Source organism: Phasianus colchicus, chromosome 22 (genome assembly GCF_987193195.1).
Source record: "Phasianus colchicus chromosome 22, bPhaCol1.hap1.1, whole genome shotgun sequence".
Lineage (NCBI taxonomy): Eukaryota > Metazoa > Chordata > Aves > Galliformes > Phasianidae > Phasianus > Phasianus colchicus.
This window is the reverse complement of record NC_143457.1, coordinates 4,786,164-4,806,237: the sequence shown is the minus strand read 5'-3', so window position 1 is coordinate 4,806,237 and position 20,074 is coordinate 4,786,164. Positions and strand designations below refer to the sequence as shown.

Below are 20,074 nucleotides of genomic sequence, written 5' to 3'. Positions count from 1 at the left end.
GGAGATGAGCACACCAGACCCTACAAACCTCACTCCCTCCCTCCTTGGGTTCTTTCCTGCAGCCTGGCTCCCTCCCGGCCCCAGCAGAGCTCGGATCGCCGTCTCCAGGGCTGAGACAATAGCTGCTTATGTTCTGAAGCAGCGCAGCTTTCTGGGCCGGCAGCCAGGGCTGGCAGCTCTCAGCAGCGGGGAATAAAAGGCGCATTTGTGCCGCGCAGCCCCTCTGCACCAGTGGGGCACCCTCAAAGGGAGGGAGGCAAGGCATCAGCCTGCTGGGGAGCAGGCACAGAAAGACAGACAGATGCCCCGGGCTCAGCGAGAGGGAGAAAGGCAGCAGGGCAGAGAGCTTGTTCCAAGCTGCTTGCTCAGAGATGCTCAGCATCCCCTGCCAAGAGAGCATCGGGAGCTGGGGATGCTCTGGGCACCCAGTGCAGGATTTAAGGCTGTGGCTCTGGGCACCCAGGATTTAAGGCTGTGGCTCAGCACCCTGAGCCAGCAGCCAGAGCTGGGGACATCTGCACCAATGTCCCCAAGCAGAGGAATGCCTGCTGGGTGCCACCTGTCCTCCTGCTGGCAGCAGAGGCATGGCCCCCAATTGGTCCAATCTCCCCAGTTTGCTGCTGCAGCAACCAGCTTGCAGCACCCCATGCAGCCCAGCAGGTGCAATACCCCACAGGCTGCAAACACAGCACTGCACCCCACTGGGCTGTTATTATAGCTCTAGGCAGTACATCATTCATTCTGGTACCCCTCCTCCTCAGCACTGCTGTCAGGTGCAATAGCCAACATCACAGCCTTTAAGATGCCCGTGTTCTACTACAAAGTGCCAATCAATTAATCTAAAAAAATATATATTTATGCATCAAACTGGCCACTTTTTTTTTTTTTTTCCCTCCCCTTTCCTTTTTATGAAGCTTTAAAGTCACTTTCCAACTGTCCTGAATAATTGAAGTTAACATGAAAATTTAAAGTCTTTCAAGATGTCATTAAAATTCATTCCCTCTCCCCTTGGAGAATTGTCATTGCCGGAGTCCCACGTCGAGCAGACAGCACACACAGCTGCCTCCGGTCACAGCATTTAACTCCCTTCTCTCTGGCTAAAGAAAACTCACTTGAATGGAGATGCTGAAATAGCATCCTGCATTACACCAGAGGATATCTCCCACTGCCACCACCTCCCAAACCAGGAGGAGCAAACCATGGGGACCTGTCTTTTGCAAGGACACCATCACACAAAGCATCCCCGTGTGCCCCAGCCTCCCTTGCCCCACTTTCAGTCCAAGAACAGAGATAAATGCTGTTCTTACCTAGTAATGAATAATCCAGAAGCCACGGGAGAGAGGGCAGCACATGCAAAAGAAAACAGAGCAAAAGCAGTTGGTGAGAGCAAAGCAAAACCCTGCTGCTGGTGGGAGGCTGGAGCACTTCTGTACCCATTTCCCAGGGAGATGCCCACCACAACCCATGCAAACAACACATCGTGGCAGAGAGGCAATCAGGACGTAGCACGAAGCTGCAAGGGGAAAGAAAGGATTCATCTGCCCAAGAAACTTTCAGAGGCATTTAGCAGAAGCCCTGCCAGGACAGAAGGGCAATGCCTTCTACCCTCCTCTTCCTCTGCAAACCCCACAGCATCAGTTCTGCTCAGTTCCCTTCTCTCCTCTGCCAGAAGGGATGCACCCAGATTAGGGAGAGAAGCATGACTGTGGCAAGAATCCCACGCTGAAGGCTGAGATCAGGTGAAAAGAGCTCAGGAGATCCAAGGGAGGGTCAGCCCTGCAGCCAGCTAGAGGGGCTGGCAGCCAGCAAGCAGCCCATGCTGCAGCACTCTCATTTCCTAATGGCACGCTTTAATCTCCTAATTGGGCTGCAGCACCACTCCCAGCATGGGGTTAAGTCACCTGGATGGCTCAGAAAGGGCTGGGCGAGTGGCCAGGGCTGGAAAATCCCAACACCTCCACCAGGGTCTCCAGCACACAGCCCTGAGATTACTCTGCTTAAACCAGGGGGAAAATCACAGCGGGGCACTGAGAGCCTGAGGATGCTGAGAGACATCCAAGTGGGTTGAAACAAAGGGATTTGGGGCAGCAGGCTGCAGGAAGAGGGGTGCGTGCCACGCTGGGGACGAAACGGGCACGGCCAAAAGGGCAGCGAGTGCCCAATGGAACCTCAGCAGGCAGCTGCTGCCACCCGCCCGGGGTTGCCAAGGCGGCTGGGCTCTGTATATGTAGCAACAAGCTTTGAAGTCAGGGCAGAGGAATGCATCCCTATCCGTTCGGCCAAGGCAGGGCACACAGCCACCGCCGTGCTGGGTGAACTGCAGGCACGGAGCATCCCGCCGAGCCAAGAGCTGCAGGACCGCACGGCTCGGCACCACCAGATCCTCAATTTGAGCCATCCCCTCTATGCACATCCTTGAGTTGCTGACGGATGCCCCGCACTCCATCTGTACAAACTCCGGCGAATTTTGGGTGTCGATTCGCACGTAGGCAGCTTTGCTGCCTGCAAACAATGAGTGCTGTGTGCTGACACCCCCGGCGCGTTGCCGACCATCTGTCCCAACTGGGGGCTGCCATGAGCTCAGCAGCAGAGTTGGCACCAGGATGGGTGTGAAGCTGCCACCACCCCCTACGAGGCACCCACGGGGTTGAAGACGCGGTCAAAACAAGCTCACAGAGCCAATTATCCATCCCCGATGGTCATTAAGCACCGTGCTGAGCCCACATATTCAGCAGGCAGCTCCCAAACTCCCACACTGCGGAACCAAGAGATGCCCACATCTCCCATCCCATCACACTCATAGTTCCTATGGCACTAATCATAGGTCCAGCAATTCTGTGATGCCCACGGGCACAGCTCCTCTCACAGGACAGCATTCCAACGGCCGTTTCCAGCCCTGCTTCAGAGCAAAAATGCACCATGCTAACACATAAGACACGCCAGATTCAGCGTGAAGGGAAAGCCTTTAATCTGAGGCAGGCTTCAAGCAAGTGCCAGCTCCTTTCAACCCTGTCCTCCTGTAAACATCAGCTGCGACAGGGTCACTGAGCATGCAGGATGGGGTAGAGAGTATCTGAGTGCATAGGCGTGAAGGAGCCGGACCCTGCTAGGGCAGCAGGAGGCCGGAGCAATACTTTCCCTTACTGTGAAAGTGGCTGAGGGCTCCCCAGGGGCTGCACTCACTGCTTGGGTTCACAGGGCAGAGCTGCAGCCCACGCTGCTGCTTCCCGTCATCCGCCTGCAGGAGAATATGGGATTTCCGGGGACTGTTCCAAGGGTTCCCACGCCTGGGCTGGGCATGGTACAGCTTCTCCCACCATCCTGTCCTGTTCCTTCTGTATCTCGATGCAGATGCTGCAAGCAGAGCACCCAGCTGCATCCCCGCTACCAACGTGCAGATCTGCAGGGTGTCTGCAGAAGCACCGCTTGCAGCAGCGCTGTGCAGTTTAAAAGATTCCCTTGAGCAAAGAAAGTGCAAGTCCAGCTGGCTAAGAGTCTAACAGAACTGTCTGGGAGGAATTATCAGTCTAGAAAAACAATCCCAGCCCGGGTTTCTTTAGATTCCCTCCTGTTTCAGTGCCTGGGAACTGGGTTCCAGCCAACAGCCCTGAGCGCGGCTAGCAAGGTTTCTCATGAGCACGAGGCACATCAACCAGCAGTGAGGGATGCAGGCGGTGTTTGGAGCAGGGCAGAGAGGCTGTGAGCACCCAATGCAGCCCCAGAGCTCTGTGCATCACTCTGAGCATCACCAGACCTCCAGCACCGCAGTTACCCGCCAGCTGCTGAGCTGTGCTGCACGTAGGCAGCCTGCAAACACACTTCCACAACGAGAGGTCCCAGTGCTGTTATTTAAACAGAACACCCCAGGCTCACACCAATGGCACAGACAGCAAAGCAGCACTGCACAGGCAGCACATCCTGGTGTAGCATCCAAGCGCAGGGTGCCCTTGCCACGATATGCATGGGTGCAGCCCCTGGGCTCAGCTCTGATGTGTATTTTCCCATCTAAATGGGTGGGAGAAGCTTCGATGTTCCACTGGGCAGCTCCTCAGCAAAGATGGGCTATGGGAGATAAAAGAAAAACAACAGACTTCACAACAGGGTACATCCGGGAGATAAAGAGGGAAAGAATTTCATTTCCATGGAAGGGATCGCATGTGGTCCATGGAATCACCACGCAGATGATGTTTTCCACTACTGCCCTTTATGGCACCACACCAGCACGTTACAGATGGGTGGGACAGGCTGCCCCAGTTTGAAAATGCCATCTGGAAACCAGCACCACTGCTCATGTGGTTTCCAAAAAGCAGAAGCAACAACAACAAACCAGCACAGGAGCTGAAAAAGCTGAGCTCCATCTCCCAGCAGCAACCACAACACTCAGGGAGCACGCAGGGAAGCCACCAGCACTGCATCCATCCCAGGGCAAGCACCTGAGCTGCCAAACCTCCAAGATTCAATCCCAGCAGTGCATCCCCAGAGGATGAGCTGTTAGCAGAGCTGGCATCATGTTGCAGAATGCTGCTTGCATAGAAATGCCACTGGGGACAAGCAGCAACCCTTGGCATCCTCCAAGGGAAAACATCCCAGCCATACTGCTTGCTTCCCCTGAGGGCTTGTTTGAGGGTCTAGGTGCCAGGGGGTGCTGGGGAACCCCAGCAATAGGGCTGCAAGAAGCCAGATGGTATCCCAGCATCTGTCCTCTAAGAATAACTTTGCTGCCCAGGAGCGCATCACAGGAATTAGCTCCTGATGCTGCACAAGAGCCAGCAACCTGCAGGCACGGAGTGAGCACAGATTTACAGGGCAGCCCAGCACTGCCTCAAGTGGAAAAACACTTTTTTGGATGGGATGAGGAGTTTTATCTAGGCAGGAAGCTGGGGAGCAGAGAAGCGCCGTGCCTGGTGCTATCCCACCTGGTTGCCAGTGGAAAATAACACTAGAAAGAGATTAAACCCCTTTCACGTGAACAACAAGCTGCAAGGAGAGGGAACAGGAACTCTAAATCAGCAGAATCAGGACAGCAGAGCTGAATTTTCCACGGCACTGCTGCAATCCTGCTTGAAAACCTCTATCCTTCCCCACTGCAAAGCCCGAGCACTTCGCAACCCCAGCGCAAGTTCCCACAAGCAGCACAGCAGGGCGGGCAGCTGCTCCCCAGCAGCCTTCCCCACACCCTCATGGAGAGGTGCTGCCTTCGTAGCCCTTCCCCACCCTCCCAGACGTGCACCGGCAGTGTCCGAGCGCTCCTGCTGCACGTGGAGATGCATTGCTGGCATTCCAGCCTGGCAGCGCTCCGCCGCACGGCAGACACCTGACCACGGCGCGTGCCATGGCAGGTTGCAAAATGGAGAGCATACAGCACACGGAGGAGGAGGAAGAGCTGCACTTGCCCTGGGTGCATTCCTCATGCCCTCCCCTCTCCCCTCCCCACCTTGGGTTGGGGTCCAAGCAATCCATCCTCCTGCTGCATTTCGCTTTGTCCTCTTGGCAGGACGGCCCTGCCCCTACCCAAGCACCCAACAGCCCTGGGGCACTCTGTACCTATCAAGCAGAATGCAAACCAACAGCTGGCAGCGAGGGGTTTGGTTCTGATCCATGGCTCTGCACCACGTGTTGGTAGCTCCTATCTTGGCCAAAAAAGAGTGTTGCAACCAAGCAATAGCTCAAGGTGCAGCCCATGCTTCTGGGGGGGACAGATTGGCAGAGGCAGAGCAGGGCTGGCAGTGCTATGCAGGAGACCAGGCATAGATGCATATTTGCTATTTGGCCCTTCCCTCCCCATTTTCTCTGCAGGAATGAAGCTTCCCAACACCTCTCCATCTGCTTTGACAAAGGGTCTTGCAGCCACCCTCATCCTACCCAACCACTGCGCCTACAGCCAGCGACACCAGGCAGCACAGGCACAACTGAAAGGGGGAGAAGGAAAAAAGGAAAAAAAAAAAAGGAAAAAGAATAAAAATAATAATAATAATAAAAGCAGCTTCTCAGGCAAGTTAGTGCAGCACAGCAGCCTGCCCAGCCCCGTGCTGGGGAAGCCATGCACCCGCCCTGCAAAGAAGGAAGCGTGCAGGCACAGGCGGGCGTGCAGCCGTCGCACTCCGTACAGCACACCAGGATATCCCAAAAGGATGAGAACGGGGATATTTGCAGCTCTGGTGCAAGAACCCAGCTTTGTGCCCACCTCCCACCATGCACAGAGCACGCAAATGTGGGTGCTGCTGCTTAATTTCCCCCTGCAAGCCTTAGGGAATGAGGCTGGAAGACCAAGGTCCGCCTGGGTCGCATCCTGCTGCTCACAGCAGATGTTTAAGGAGTATCAGAGCTGATCAAGGGCTGAGCTCGCCTCCAACACAAGCACACCTCCCCCAGGTCTGGACACCAGCTCTCCAAACTTCAGTGTCTCCAATACAGCAAGCAGACATTTCCCTCCCCCATCCCAAGCATCCCCCATGCAGGAATTTGGCACCCAGGATGGGGACTTACCCAAAGGGCACAGGAACACGCCCCGGAGACCGATGCAACCTATGGGGAGAGGTCTCTCCCTGGCCAGGGTTACGTCACTGGGTGACAAAGTGTCCCCGTGCCATTGCTTTCAGGCAACCTCACTGCCCAGGAATGCAACGGTGCTGGGAATAGCGGGGACGGGATGCTCACCTTCATGGGGCTGGAGCTGCTCCCCAGGGCCGAGCCTCCCTGCACTGCTGCCAGGCGCTGCCGCTGATCCCACTTTATCTCTTAGATAAACAGCATCAGTTCAAACAATTTGCTCAGGGATTTTATTGCTGCATAAACAGGCAGCCCAGCGCTACGAGGGAGGCTGCGAGAAGCAGGAGATGGATACATTAAGCAAAGAAATAACTCCCCGAGAGCACGGCTGCCCTAAATGCAGCCTCTCGCCAAACCCAAATTGCTCCTACAGCCCAACTGACACCTTTTGCACGGGCAACAACCAAGAACCCAGTTCTGACCCTATAGTGTCAGAAGCCACTATAGGGTCAAGCCACCCTCTTAACCCAGCAACCAAGGGTCAGGGTTGTGGCTTTGCCCCAAGACCCCCACCATAAAGACTGAGTTCTGGAGGGACCCAGCAGAGGACCCACAGTCACCAACCCACGCTGCCACTGCCCCCCAGCACCACGGGCCCATGGCAGTGACCCCACACGTTCCCAAGCCCCCATCCCTATGCTGCTCCCCCCGCACCCAGCAGCTTATCCGGGCGTACCTGGCTGAGCTATGAGCGGAATGCCGGCCCTGGCCGCCCGCCCGGGGCTGGGAGAGGATTAAGGTTTATTGAGCAGAAAGGTGTAAGGGGGGGGGGGAGGCACCCAGGGGACAGCTTTGGGACAGAGGTGCCACAGGAAGGGGCACAGAAAGACCCCACATGCCGCAGTGCCCTGGGGCAGCTCCCAGGCTTTGCCATCCTGGGGCAGCACAAAGCTGGCAGCTCCAGAGCACCGATTCAATTTCAGTGCCCATATCCATCCCTGCCAGCTGCTCCCTGAGCCATGCAAATAGGGGCTGTTTGTTAAATAGGGATGGGGGGGGGGCAGACTGCTCTACCTGGGGAAGCACATTTACCAACTCCGAAAGGTAACCCTGGGACACCTTCTGCAAAGTGCAGCTCTGGAAGTGTTTTGATAACAGTGGTTGGTAGAAACGCTCCCTGCAGCCTGTGATCAACTGGCTGTGCTGCGGCCTGCAGGATCAGCTCAATGGATTGCAAGCAGCCCACAGCAGGGTGAGGAGCTGCAAGCAGGAAGGCATTCAGGGTGCCCATCCAGATCTCTTGTATCCTGCCCCACACACCAGTGCTTCCCCAGTAGAGCAGCCATCCCTTGATTTTACAGAGGTACCTGCACTCAAGGCCCCAGAGCATGGATTTTATCCCAGAAACAGAGGGAGATAGGGTGCTTCTTGGCTGCAGAGTGCAGTGCCAAAGCCAAGGCAATCACAGCTTGGCAGGAGGATGGAGCTGGCAGGCAGGCAGCGCTGTGCCTAAACCCACACCCCTAGGGATGCTGCTCTGCAGGCTGGGGATGCAGAGTGCTGGGGGTACTGGGGTGCTGCAGGACAGCTTGGCCCATTGGTACTGCACCTGAGCACCAGAAGGGATGAGCTGCACTGCAGGATTGATGCTAGGAGGTGTGAAGTCGCTCTAGCCACGCTCTGACCGAGAGAGATCAGCTCCTCAGCATCTCTGTTCCCCTTGCTTTAATTGGTTAATTGGTTATCACCCACAAATCAACGAGGCTGTGGCACAGCCAGCCCCCCACTCACTTCAGCTAATTGACATCCCTGCAAACCAGAGAGCAGCACTCCAACATCAGAGAGAAAGCAAACTCAGAGCCCATCAGGACAGCATCGCATTCTCTGGGGAGCGGAGCTCATTCCCAACCTCCACATTCAGGGAGAAAAATGGGGAGAAAAAAGTAGAATTGAAGCATAGAAGAGGTGGGAAGAGAAAATGGGTCCAGGCTGTGCCCACCCCACTGTGTTGGTAAGGCTTGCCATGGTCTGCAAGGTGGGTGAGCAGGAGATGGGCAGCTGCAGAATACATAGGGAGTAAGAATTAGGAGCAAATTAAAAGAGTTGCTTTTGTAGGCTGTGCTGCAGCCAGACTGAAATTAGCTGAATTAGGTATAAATTATCGAAAGCACTCTGGCCCCGTTTCTTTTGCCAATCAAAGAAAGCGATACCAGGGGGCTGGAAGTGCAGGAAGGGATGGTTTGCATGGACCCAAAGGGATTGCTTCCAGCTGTAGGGAGCAGCAAACCACTCCGAAAGACGGCACAGCACCAGGAGCACACAGCCAGGGCCCAAAGTGCAGAAGGAAGATGCTGCTGCCCAGACACCCGCAGAGCAATGCAGCAGGACGTGCTCAGAGCAGGGCCAGAGCCTTCCCAGAGCAGTAGCCTCCCACACCAGATTAAAATTCCATAGGAATTTGCTAAACAAATCGACTCCCTCATCTACTGCCATAAACCCAAGGGATGTTTCGCCTTACTACCACGCAGTGCCCTGTTCTTAGGCATGGGGACAGCATCGTGCTCCATGTGTTCCCATCACCAGGACTCAGCCCGTCCTGCTGACCCTTTGAGAGGGGACAGGAGGGGCCCCACTGTTTTGCAGCACCGTGTTCTCCCATCTCTGTTTCCTGCACTCTTACAGCTGCTGGAGAACTTCCTTGCCCTGAGATGGAGGTGTTGATGCTGTTCTCGTTATCTTGAATTCAAAACAGAGCCAAGAAGAGAGGAGAGGAAAAAAAAAAAAAGGAAAAGAGCACAAACCCACACACCGAGCTTCCCAGCTCCCTCCTTGCACAAACAGTGCCAGGGATGGATTGAAAAGAAAAAGGCACAGGGTGGGGAAAGGCTGCAATGAGACCAGAGCATGGGAAGCGACCACAGCCCGCATCACCTAACGCAGAGCTGTGCCAGCAGTTCCCCACTGTGCAGTGCTTACAGCCCCTGGAAGGATCCTGAAAAGGGAATTTTGCATGGGCTGCTTTACAAGAACAAAACGTCTCAGTTCTGCACAGAGCTAAAAAAGAAAGGGAGGGCAGAATAGGAGTGAGCAGGATGATGAAACGGAGTGGGCAATGTCACTTTGAGAGGGGTTTTCAAAGCAGCCCCGCTCACAAGCCCAGCAGAAACTTCTGAGCACAGAATAAAGTGGAGGAGAAGTGTAGCAACTGTGGGATTTGCTGTGGAGAGAAGGCGGCTGGAAGAGAGGAGAATTCCATGCAGGCTGAGGGTCCCTCCAGACCATGGTGGGATTCCACCCCATAAAGCACATGGGGGAAAACGTACATAGAAAAAAAAGAGGGGAAGGAAAGCAAAAACGAGTTATCCCAGGGTGAAAAGATGGGAGAACTGAGGCTGGATGCAATTCTTCAATGGGAGTAATTAATGGGGTTGCCACAGAGATGAAAAGTCGGGAGAGTTCTGGACTGGCTATAATAAGAATTTTAATAAGAGCTAAGTGACATTTTTAAACATACGGAGCATCTGCAGCACACTGCATCTTGAACACGTGCCAGAACAGCTAGTGTGATTACAAGCATCTGCATGGGGGGAAACAAAGGGATGCACCCATAGATACCACACAGCAGCACTGGGGACACCAAGGTGTGATGTGAGATATGCTGAGAGTCACCAGTGCTGGGATATCCCCCATCGGGAGGCCCAGCATCACCAATGGGCTGCCTCACCACGCGGGATGGATCCACCCCAACCACAACGCTCAACAAAACTCCACTTTGTGCCCCCTTTCTCACATCTGAGGCACAATGCAAGGAGTTTCTCACCCACGTGCTGCCTGGAACAAGGGCTCCGTGCCACGGATGGGACGTCGTCCTGCAGCCACGTGGGCTCCCCGTACCCAAGTCTATCAGCTTCCACCCCACACTACGTCACACATGGCTTTTCCCAGGAGGTTCAAGGTCCACCCAGCGCTCCAAACAAAACAATCCTCACTGGGGCAATTGCACCCGGGTTCATGCAAACCGTGCCGCGAGCAAGGCGCTATTTAAAAGCAGCCCTGGGTTCTCATTAACCAGGGCCCTAACACGGCTTTAATCTGCACTTCCTTCCACCCAGACAGCTCAGCGTGGAGTCAGCACCACCCCTCCCTCACCGTGCACACAAATCTTCATTTTCTCAACGCTGAGCTGCGATCAAAGCAACGCACGATACGGCACTGCCTTAACTTCAACCTGAGCTGCAACCCAAAGGTGCCCCGGTTTGAACTCCCCGTTTTTAGGCTTTAAGAAAGATTTTGATCTCAAGGATTTTTCCAGGCTGAAGCAACAGGAGATGAAGATTCTCAAAACATTCGTGTTTTTCCGTTCAGCTGCCGCCATTCCTCCAATTCTTTCTGCAAAAGCACTCCAAGGTTTGTTTTTTTGACTCAGAGCAGCGTTGCTTTGAACCCTCCTGTGGGGGAGCTGATGGGAAACAAGTCCTGGAGCTAAATCCTCAGCTTGAGAGCTCTGAGATGGTCCCCAGGGTGATGGGAACAGGTTCTCATGGCTGGTTTTGCACCTATCTAGTCAAGAACTTTCAGAGACCAAGAGATGTCATAGGTTTGTGTACAGCTTGCAGAAAACCAATTTTTTTGCAAGGGTTGATCTGTCCTAGGCTGTCTACAGCCAAGCTGCTGGCACCCATGCAATGACCAAGACTTGGAGAATGGGTATGACCAGAACAGTGGCTTCACCGAAGCACTGAAACACAAAAGTTGCTGCATCTCCTCTCATGCGACCCACCTTGACCAACCTGAGCCATCAATAGCTCCAGGTTGCCTTGGGATTGCCCCTTCCCACCAGCATTTCGAGCAGATCTCCACCATGCTGGGCTCAACATGCATGGTGAGATGCCCACAGGCTGTGGTTCAGCCCTCAGCCATTCCCTTACCACAGCATCCCACTGAGCCATCATCCTTAATTAAAGGAAGCGAAACGTCGGGCCATCTTCAGAGAGGAGGGGATTCCCAGGAGGAATTTTGGCCTCTCATCAGGACAGTTTGTCAGCATCACAGGGAAGAAGGACAAACCCACCTCTCACGCCATAGACCGGTCATTTCAGCACACAGCAAGGAGAAAGTTCAAACAAGCCCAGGTCTGGCACCTTCAGCCCGCTTGCACAACAGGTCATGGAGCAAATTCTCCCTGGGGTGTTGCATCAGAGGACGTGCTATAGACAGACACATCAATCGGGGACACCTGCATGGCTGCAGGGAACGGGCAGCCCCACATCCTATAAGAAGGGCTGAGGGATGCGTCTCCATGATGGGGATGCGTCTCCATGATGGGGATGCAACCAGCACCACGTCAATGCGCAGCAACTCAGAGCCTTCCCCCACGGAAGGAGGAAGCAGGCACGGGTCCCAGATAAATTTGGCGTCGAATATTAAGAAGAGAAATCAGATCATTCATCTCCCAGGGGCCTGAAGGGACAACATCCTTCAGCAGAAATGGGAAGCACCGAGCTCAGCCAGCCCAGCACGGCGTGCATGCGGTGTGTGCAAAGAGAGCGTGCCAAAGAACACAGACTGCTAGGTGAGGGCAAAATTCTTCCAAAAGTTTGCTCAGGTTTAACAGAAAAAAAACCAACAAAACACAACACACCACACACACGCTCTTCTTTCTCCTCCCACCCCCTCCACTAGAGCTGATGCCTTTCAAGTGCAATACTAAACACATCTCTAGCTAGAAAGCCTCCAGCATATCAACCTCTTGCAAAAGCCACTTGAGACAGTACCTCTTGGAGCCCTTCTGCTGAAACAGCTCTTTCCCAGCCCCAGTTCGGTCGTTCACCTCTGTGTGCATTCACAGCTGGAGGAAGGGGTTATGGCCTCTGCTCTGCACATCCCGAGAGGAGGAGGGAGACCGCCTGTGTTTATTTGTTGTCCGTGCAGAATTCCTGCATTCCTTCCCTTGTTTACTCATCTGCTCGCAGGACGTGCTCGAACCCCAAAGGGCTTTTGGGGCACTGTGCTCCCCCCAAGCCCAGAGCTCATTGCTGGAACAGGATGAGCACAAGGGGAGGAAGCGAGAAGCCAGCAGATGGGATGTTGCAGAAGTGCTTTCATGTTGTTGGGCATGCCCTCTCCGTGGAAGCCTTACTCCACACCACAACGATACCAACGCACAACTCATGCCCCAGATTGCTCAGCTTGGCCGTGACTTGGCTTCATCATGGAGCAGCAAGGAGACCTTGCTTCAGCCCCAGGAGAACTCAGCTGGCTCCTCACATCCCTTTGCAAAGGGCACCAAGAACCTACGTTCAATCTGGAGCAAAAGCAACGTGAATCAACCTTGTTTGGCCGCACCACTTCTGGCAACACAGCCAACACCACGCACCACCCCAAAGGCAACGAGCTGAACCCAATCACCTTTAAAGGTCCCTTCCAACCCAACAATTCCACGATTCAACAAGAACAAGAACAGCCAATCCACGTGGCCACCACCAGCAGCATGGTGACCCATCGTTTGAGGGTTGCAGCAGAGCCTCACCTTCCACGCAGTGCTCCACCTCCTCCAGGTTGCGCAGCGTGATCCGCATCAGGCTGGAGTTGAGCATCAGCTCGTTGCGGTGGGCTGGCCACATGTACTGTGGGGCAGGGTTGACAAAGAAAATCCGTGTGTCCCCGGTTGACACTTGGTTGTCACAGATTAAGGGGTCCCCGAAGCCACCGATGACCACTTTGTTCCCACCATCCAGGAGGATCTCGTGGGTGACGATGTCTTTGCCTTTCAGGTAACGCCACACTCTCACCTTGAAGAAGAGGGAGAAAAAGCATTTGACATCTTGCCCTGGCACCTTCTGGGTTGATTTTTAACCACGCCACCATGGGATGCTCAGGGGCAACGCAAGCTGGCTGAATCTTCCAGCAGAGCCAATGTCATCAACACATGGATAAGGCTAAAGCACATCTTATTTCTGCCCAAATCACACCCAGCTTCCCAATGCATCACCTTTTCCACAACCCAAGGGCTCCCTCATGGGTTCTCCAGCTCCCTTCCACCTTCCCCACCCTCAGTGCAAACACACCTGAGGACCCCAGCACAAAGGGTACCATGGGCTGGCCCCTTCCCTTCCCTTAGGGCTGGCTGTATCAATACCCCTCCCTTATCAGGGCTCCAGATAAGCTGCTGCTTCCCAGCAAACTCTTGAGGGTCATCACAGATAACCATTAAGATTGGAAAAGACCACTAAGATCAAACAGTCCAACCCACCCCACTGTGCCCACTGACCACGTCCCTTCAGTGCCACATCTCCACATCTCTTGGACACCTCCAGGGACAGTAACTCCCCCTCACCCCCAAACAGCCTGTGCCAATGCCTGACCACTCTTTCTGAGAAGAAAGACTTCTTAATATCCAACCTGAACCTCCCCTGGTGCATCTTGAGGCCAAAGCCTTCAACCTTAGGGACTAGCATAAAGGATGCCCGAGTGTTTCCCTTGCAGGAGCAGAAACCTGCAGTTTTGAGCAGGAAGAGGTTAATCTAACAAGCAAGAGATGTGTCCCCATTCATTCCCAATGGATAGGAAAGCCTCAGGTGCTCCAACAGCCACCACCTCCCCTCCATGCATCTCTGGGCCCCGCATTCCCCAGCTGCCCAGAGAGCACTTCAGCCCAGCACGGCATGCCAGACACGGGGCAGGGGAGGTGCTGAGTGCTAAAGAGACTCTCCAGCCTCTCTTCAGAGGAGACACGCAGGTATGCACTTGAAGAGAGCAACCGTAGAAAGAAGGCGAGGAGCAGAATGGGCTGCTTTGCACACACCTCCAAAGAGCTCATGCAGGGACAATTGCAACGATGGCACCCCGGGTGATGCAGCTGGGAGCACAGCCTTCCTGCAGGCTTGCAAGCCACCTTCTCCCCTCCTGCCTGCCCGCAGCAGCTCGGCTCCCCGTGGTTGCTCTTCGCCCCACAGTCAAGTCAAGACACCTTCCTCCCAGCCCCACCTCCTCTTCCTCCGCAGCAGCCGCAGGGCACGCTCAGGCTGCAACAAGGTGAGGTGCAGAAAGAAGCAGCCGGGGTGAAAACCCAAGAACACGAAGGAAACAAAAAGGGAAAGAAAGGAGGAAAAGAAAAGAGAGGCAGGCGGAGAGCCCGCACCCCGAGGCTCCTGCGTGCAGCCGGGAGCTTTCACAGCTAGGTCTATGGGGAAGAAGGGCTGAAGCCGAGCCCCTCTTGTGAAGCAGATGGTAATTGGAGTTAATTAGCGAGGTTGTTGTAGTCAGAGCTCGCAGAGCCAGGCTGCAGCATTCGCAAGCAACATCAGAGTCCACCAGCTCCCTCCGCACCCTCATCCTCTGTAATGAATGGATGCGAAGGCACCAAAGCCCGAGCGATTACCTGTAGGGCATCCCATTCATCATCACACGCAATTAAGACCTTGTTATGCCGGTGACTCACTGGCTACATCAAGGATGGGGGAAGAAAAGGGAGAGAGAAGAGAGGAGGCTGGAGCCGGGTTCCAGAAGGTCCCTTCCCTGTGGCAGGCTGCTCACTCTTTCACCAAAGAGCACATAAAACAGTGGATTAAGGCTGTTTTATGAGACTCCTGGCAGCTGCAGGGAGGTGGAGTGAGAACAGCGAAGACTTTATTCAGGCAGATTTTTGCACAAGTGTGTTTTGAGCGTGGTACAGAACCAGGGAGTCAAAGGATTTTCCAATTTGCCATGGGGTCCATCCCCCAGCAGGGCATGGGACCGCCTGCACAGGCGAGTGCAATGTGAGAAATGCCAGCTAAGGGCTCCTAGGGAAGCTGGGAAGGTGAGAAGTACCCTTAGAAGAGAGCTTTCACTCCTGGGTGGAAAGCAGAAGGGTCACTATGGGACTGGAGCAGCTTTCTGCAGGAGCTAACAGAGCTCTGAGGCTGCCAACCCCCATCCACATCCCCCCATCCTCCCCCAAACTACAAGCTCCATTGTTCCAAACAGGATCCACATCCTCCCCAGCACTTCCAGTTATAGCAGGTGGAGAACCCGTGCTCACCCCATAAATGGGAGCAAACTTCACAGACATCATAGCAAGGGCTGGAAGTGAGTGGCTGCAGCTAGGAGCAAAGCTCTGCTGCCATGCCAAGCCCATCCCTGGGTGAAGGGGCACATTAGCGAGCTTCAGCTGGAGGAAGAGGAGACTAACAGAACTCCTAATTATTAATCTCCTCTGCTAGCAACTGAATGGCTGGTAGCTATTTTGGGGTGTTTATCTAACATTAGCCTCACATTTCTCCTCCGAGTTGTAATGTGCTTATCTTTGTATATCAAAGGCTTCAGCTGGGAGGGTTTAGAGTTTAACTAGGAAGAACAAGGCACTAATGCAGCCTCACGGGGCTGTGCCTGCTGCTCACAGACCACCCAGCCCCAATGGGATCCCAGTGCACGCCTGGCCCTTGTGTTTCCCGTGCAGATAAAGGAGAACCTGACAGCAGATAGCTGCGGTATTTGGAGGCAATCTCAGGGTCTGAAGAGCAGTTAGCAGCGTGACAGCCAGTCACACCGCTTGGAGAGATGGCCATTTATCCATTTGCCAGGTCCTCGTGCCACCCCGAATCCCATTTCAGAGCATTTGTAGGGCAAAGCTTTGTGAGCACACCGTTAAAACACGACCCGGGGATGAGCAACGCTGTCGCTAAGTAAGGAACCACTGCTTTAAGGAAATCACCAACGTCACAGCGCGACCGGGAGAGCGCTGCCACCGCGATGGGATGGGCACCCTCACAGATGGCAGAAGGCTTTTCTCCTTTCAGTTTCTTTTTCAGGAAAGGCATCTTGGGCTGAGCTCCAGCCTTCGGGCACTGCTGTGACCCCAACAAAACCCTATGCTTAACCTTGGATTAATAGCACAGAGCTCAGCAGCATCCTGTAGGAAGATGGGCACAACCTCTCCCCATGCTGAGCGCTGGGTTTCCCCATGCAGCCCCCACCTGCCCTCTGCTTTTCTCCCATAAAGCAGGGCAAGAGCACAGACAGAACAGTTTCCCTACACCTAGACCAAGCCCGGATTTCACGCCAGACAGACACCTTGCTATGGACCCAGAGCAGAAGGAGGAGAACGACCTCTCAGCTGAGCACCTCCTGCCTCCATGCATGGCAGCCCAGCATCAGGTGGCTGCAGCCACCCGGCCATATGTGCCCCAAGCTGCTCGCAGCAGCTTATTCATTTTCCACGTAGCACCCAGGATGTGCCAGACACTTTGCAAACATACGGTCTGGGGGGGGGGGGAGGTTGTGAGCTAATTTACAGGAATACAGATTGTCCCCTGCAGCAGCGTGGCAAGGGGCAGAGCCGTGCAAGCAAAGCAGCGAGCAGCAGCAGGCACCAGCTGGACAGAGAGAAGCTTTTCAACTACTTTCTAAAGCCGAGAGGTCCTCCAGAATAAAGGCTAATTCCGTGTTTTGAAGTTAACCCAGCCCGGAGCTCTTTCAGCAGCTGGGCATCGCCCCAAAGCTCCCCATAGGGTTGGTTGCGGGGTGGAACCGCAGCACATTTTAGGATGGCAAAAAGGAACCGGGAGGTGAGAGCAAAACCACGCAGCACAGCGGCAAGTCCTGTCCCGGGAAGGGTTAAACCACGCAGCACGTTTTCTGACAGGCAGGCGGATGGTATTTCAGGTTGTTCAGTACTTCACCGACTCTCAGCTTAGGGGGGGGGGGGGGTGGAAAAACCATAGCCAGAGGCCAGAGCCGTGGTTAAACAATAGCTGGAGCCGGAGGAACTCGGGATGCTGCTGCAGCAGCTGGGGAGCCGAGTTCCCAACGCCGGCACCTTCCCGCAGCACGAAGCTGGGAATGGGCTCCGCATCGCTGAACAGAGGGAAATGCCCATAAAAAGCAACCCTGAGTGATTCCCCTCGAAACAGCTGGCGGGGCCGCGCCGGGGCGAGCCTCCCGCAGTCTAAAAATACCTAATTACACCCCAAAGCTCTCATTTAGACAATAAAAACCACATGCTCCCGCACGCGAACGAGCCCAAAGTTTCCCCCGAGCTTCATCGGAAGGTTTTGGGGGTGGGGGGAGAGGACGACGGACAAACCCCCTCCACCACGCAACCCCCCCGCCCTCCAAACCCCTCACCTTGCACGAGTAGGTGTGGTGCACGGGGTCCACGTTCATGATTTCCTCCACCGTTCCGGTAAGCACCACGTTGGCCTCCTCCTCCCGGCGTTGCAGCTCCCGTTCGGGGCAATTCGCCCACCCTCCCAGCGCCAATCCCAGCGCCAAACCCAAAGCCAGGATCGCGGCAGCCCCCGACCCCCCCATCGTCCGCAGCCCCCCGAGTCCCCGCTGCACAAAGCGGGTCGGGCCGAGCGCGGAGAGAAGGGCTACTTTTGTTCCAGGAGGTGAAAAGGAGGAAAGAAAGAGAGAGAGAGAGAGAGGGAGGCGGGGAGGAAAATCCCGAGAGGAGGAGGAGGAGGAGGTGGAGAAGAAGGAGGAGATATCTCTCCCTCTCTCTCTCTCTCCCCCCCCCCCCCCCTCCGAAGCAGCGATCGGGGAGAAATGCTGTGTCCCCTGCCTTGCCCCTGTAAGAAAGCCCGGAGATTTGCATGCAATCTGAATTGCTGATAAGGGAAGCAGAGGGGGGTAGGGGAGCGGAGCGGGGGGAGCTGCCGCTGCGGGGCCGGGAGCTGCGCGTACGCCCTCCCCCGGCCCGGGGGCTCACGGCAGGTTAATGGCTAACCGGCCCAGCACGGAGCGATGGGAGGGAGGGGGGGGGGACTGGGAAAGGTGCACGGAACCCGATCTGTCCTAGAAGGGTGCTGGGAGCAGCCCATAGAAGCTGCCCGCTCCGCCAGGCTCTCCCCACGGGACCGAACCCCACAGCGGGTGCGGCCGCCCTGCGATCCCATTCTGGTGACGTTTCCTTTTTTTCCCATCCGAGGAAACTGAGGTTGGCAGAGCCAACCCCCCTCCTATCCCCCCCCTCCTCCCCATTCCCACCCAGCCCCCACAATAGCAGGCAGCGCTGTCCGGCTGGGGGGGGGGGGGCACCGCGCCATGCTTTGCCCCCAGCAGCACCGTGACCCTCTGCCCTGCCCTCCCCCGGGGACGGCGGGGCAACCTTCCCAGATGTCGCCTGCAATTACCGCAAATATAAAATGAAAAGTTAAGTGGCACCGAGGGAGGGATATTGTTTCCCCCCTCCATAAATTAGCCGTCCCCTGGGGCATTTTACACGCCTGTTTTCCTTGCTGGACCTAAACAAGCGGTGTCCATGAGCCCTGCAGGTGAAGTTTAACCATGGTGCAGGGTTTGCATCCCACACCATAGGGCTGTGCAAGCGAACATCCCTCGTCTGCATCCCCTGAGTGCTCGTCGTGCTGCTCCCTCAGCCCTGCAGTCTGTGTGTGTGCCAATCCTTTATCTCCTCTGGACCATGAGCACAAATTCGCTGAAGATAGGAACAAATGAATCACATTGAGCATTCAGAGCGCCATCCGAGCCTACCAAAATACCAGAGGTCCCATAAATCTGTCTGAGTGCAGCACAACCGCTGTGGTTTTACAGGGTCTGATGGCTATGTCTCAAACCGTGCACCTCAACCCTGCCTTCAGCCCCAACTTTTTAGCTTCTGCTAAACCCCTCCAGCTCTTCTTCTGCTCCCAAACCTCAGCTTCCGTCCCATAAACCAACACCTCAACACCCAAGAAAAGCCTCCCCTTGATAGCACCTTATAATGACTTTGGGGATGCCATTGTCTGAAGGAAGCGGCCCATAACAGAGCTGGTTTTGGGGAAGGATGCTCAGCATGGTGGGAAGAACTCACCCTGCACCCACCATGTGGCCCTGGGATCCCAACCTCTGCACAGCATAAAGGACTCCGTGACATTCTGCTCCTATTACCCCCCAGCTAAATACATTTCAGCACCCAGCAGATTGTTTTCGTTATTCCAATTAACGATTGGCATTGCGTTCCTCTAAATCGCAAAGCAACGACCTCAGCTTGAGGTGGGAGAAAGCAGCGGTGATGTTCTCCTCCCTAACCTCACAAAGGGGAGAGGGGAAGCATTACGGATGCTGTGTTCGGATTCTTTTCTGTTTGCTCCCTCCCTCCCAGCCCCACCCCACCATCTGCTTCCAAAGAGAAAAATGGATTTGCAAGCTTTTGGGGTGGGTTTGCCCCTCTCCTTCAAGCAAAACACTTCAAACTTGTAGGCTTTGGGTAGGGAGACTGATGGAGCTTTAGTGCAGGCCATGAGTAGAAAGGAGTTGGCTTTCCAAAGGAGAGCATTGAGCTTTTCTGCTCCTTGCTCTGCTGGAGCCATTGGCTGAGCGACTGTGGGAAAACTGAAACAAAATATTTGCCAAATCAACGCACAAAATAAATAAACTGCGTCGCTGACAAAAGTGTGTAAATCACCAGCTTGGTTCAGACACTTTACAAGACAGCTATTGTAAACCTGGGGCTTGCAAAACCTTCAGTGAATCAAGCAAAGTGTGGCATTCAGCTTCTGAATGGGTGGGAGAACAGGAAGGGATGGATGCTGTGTGTGCTGCCCGACACCTCCGGGTGTGTTTGCTTTGCGTCTCCAAGATTTTCTTGCAGGAGGGGCCT

At 54.8% G+C, this 20,074-nt stretch overlaps 1 protein-coding gene across 5 annotated transcripts in view; it reads right to left on the bottom strand.

Moving 5' to 3' along the window:
- AGRN (agrin) overlaps positions 1-17,961 on the bottom strand; it is a 62,778-nt gene extending 44,817 nt beyond the window's left edge. For 3 of the 5 annotated variants that reach the window (XM_090123137.1, XM_090123138.1, XM_090123141.1), the window contains exons 1-2: positions 17,596-17,960; positions 13,019-13,280 (exon numbers count right to left, since the gene is read on the bottom strand). In XM_090123137.1, coding sequence (XP_089979263.1) covers positions 13,019-13,280; positions 17,596-17,781 — 448 coding nt within the window. In that variant the 5' untranslated portion in view covers positions 17,782-17,960. Of the gene's footprint in view, positions 1-13,018; positions 13,281-17,595 lie in introns of all 5 variants that reach the window. The other 2 variants (XM_090123136.1, XM_090123139.1) reach the window with 2 other exon arrangements.
- Between the last annotated feature and the right edge of the window lie 2,113 nt (positions 17,962-20,074).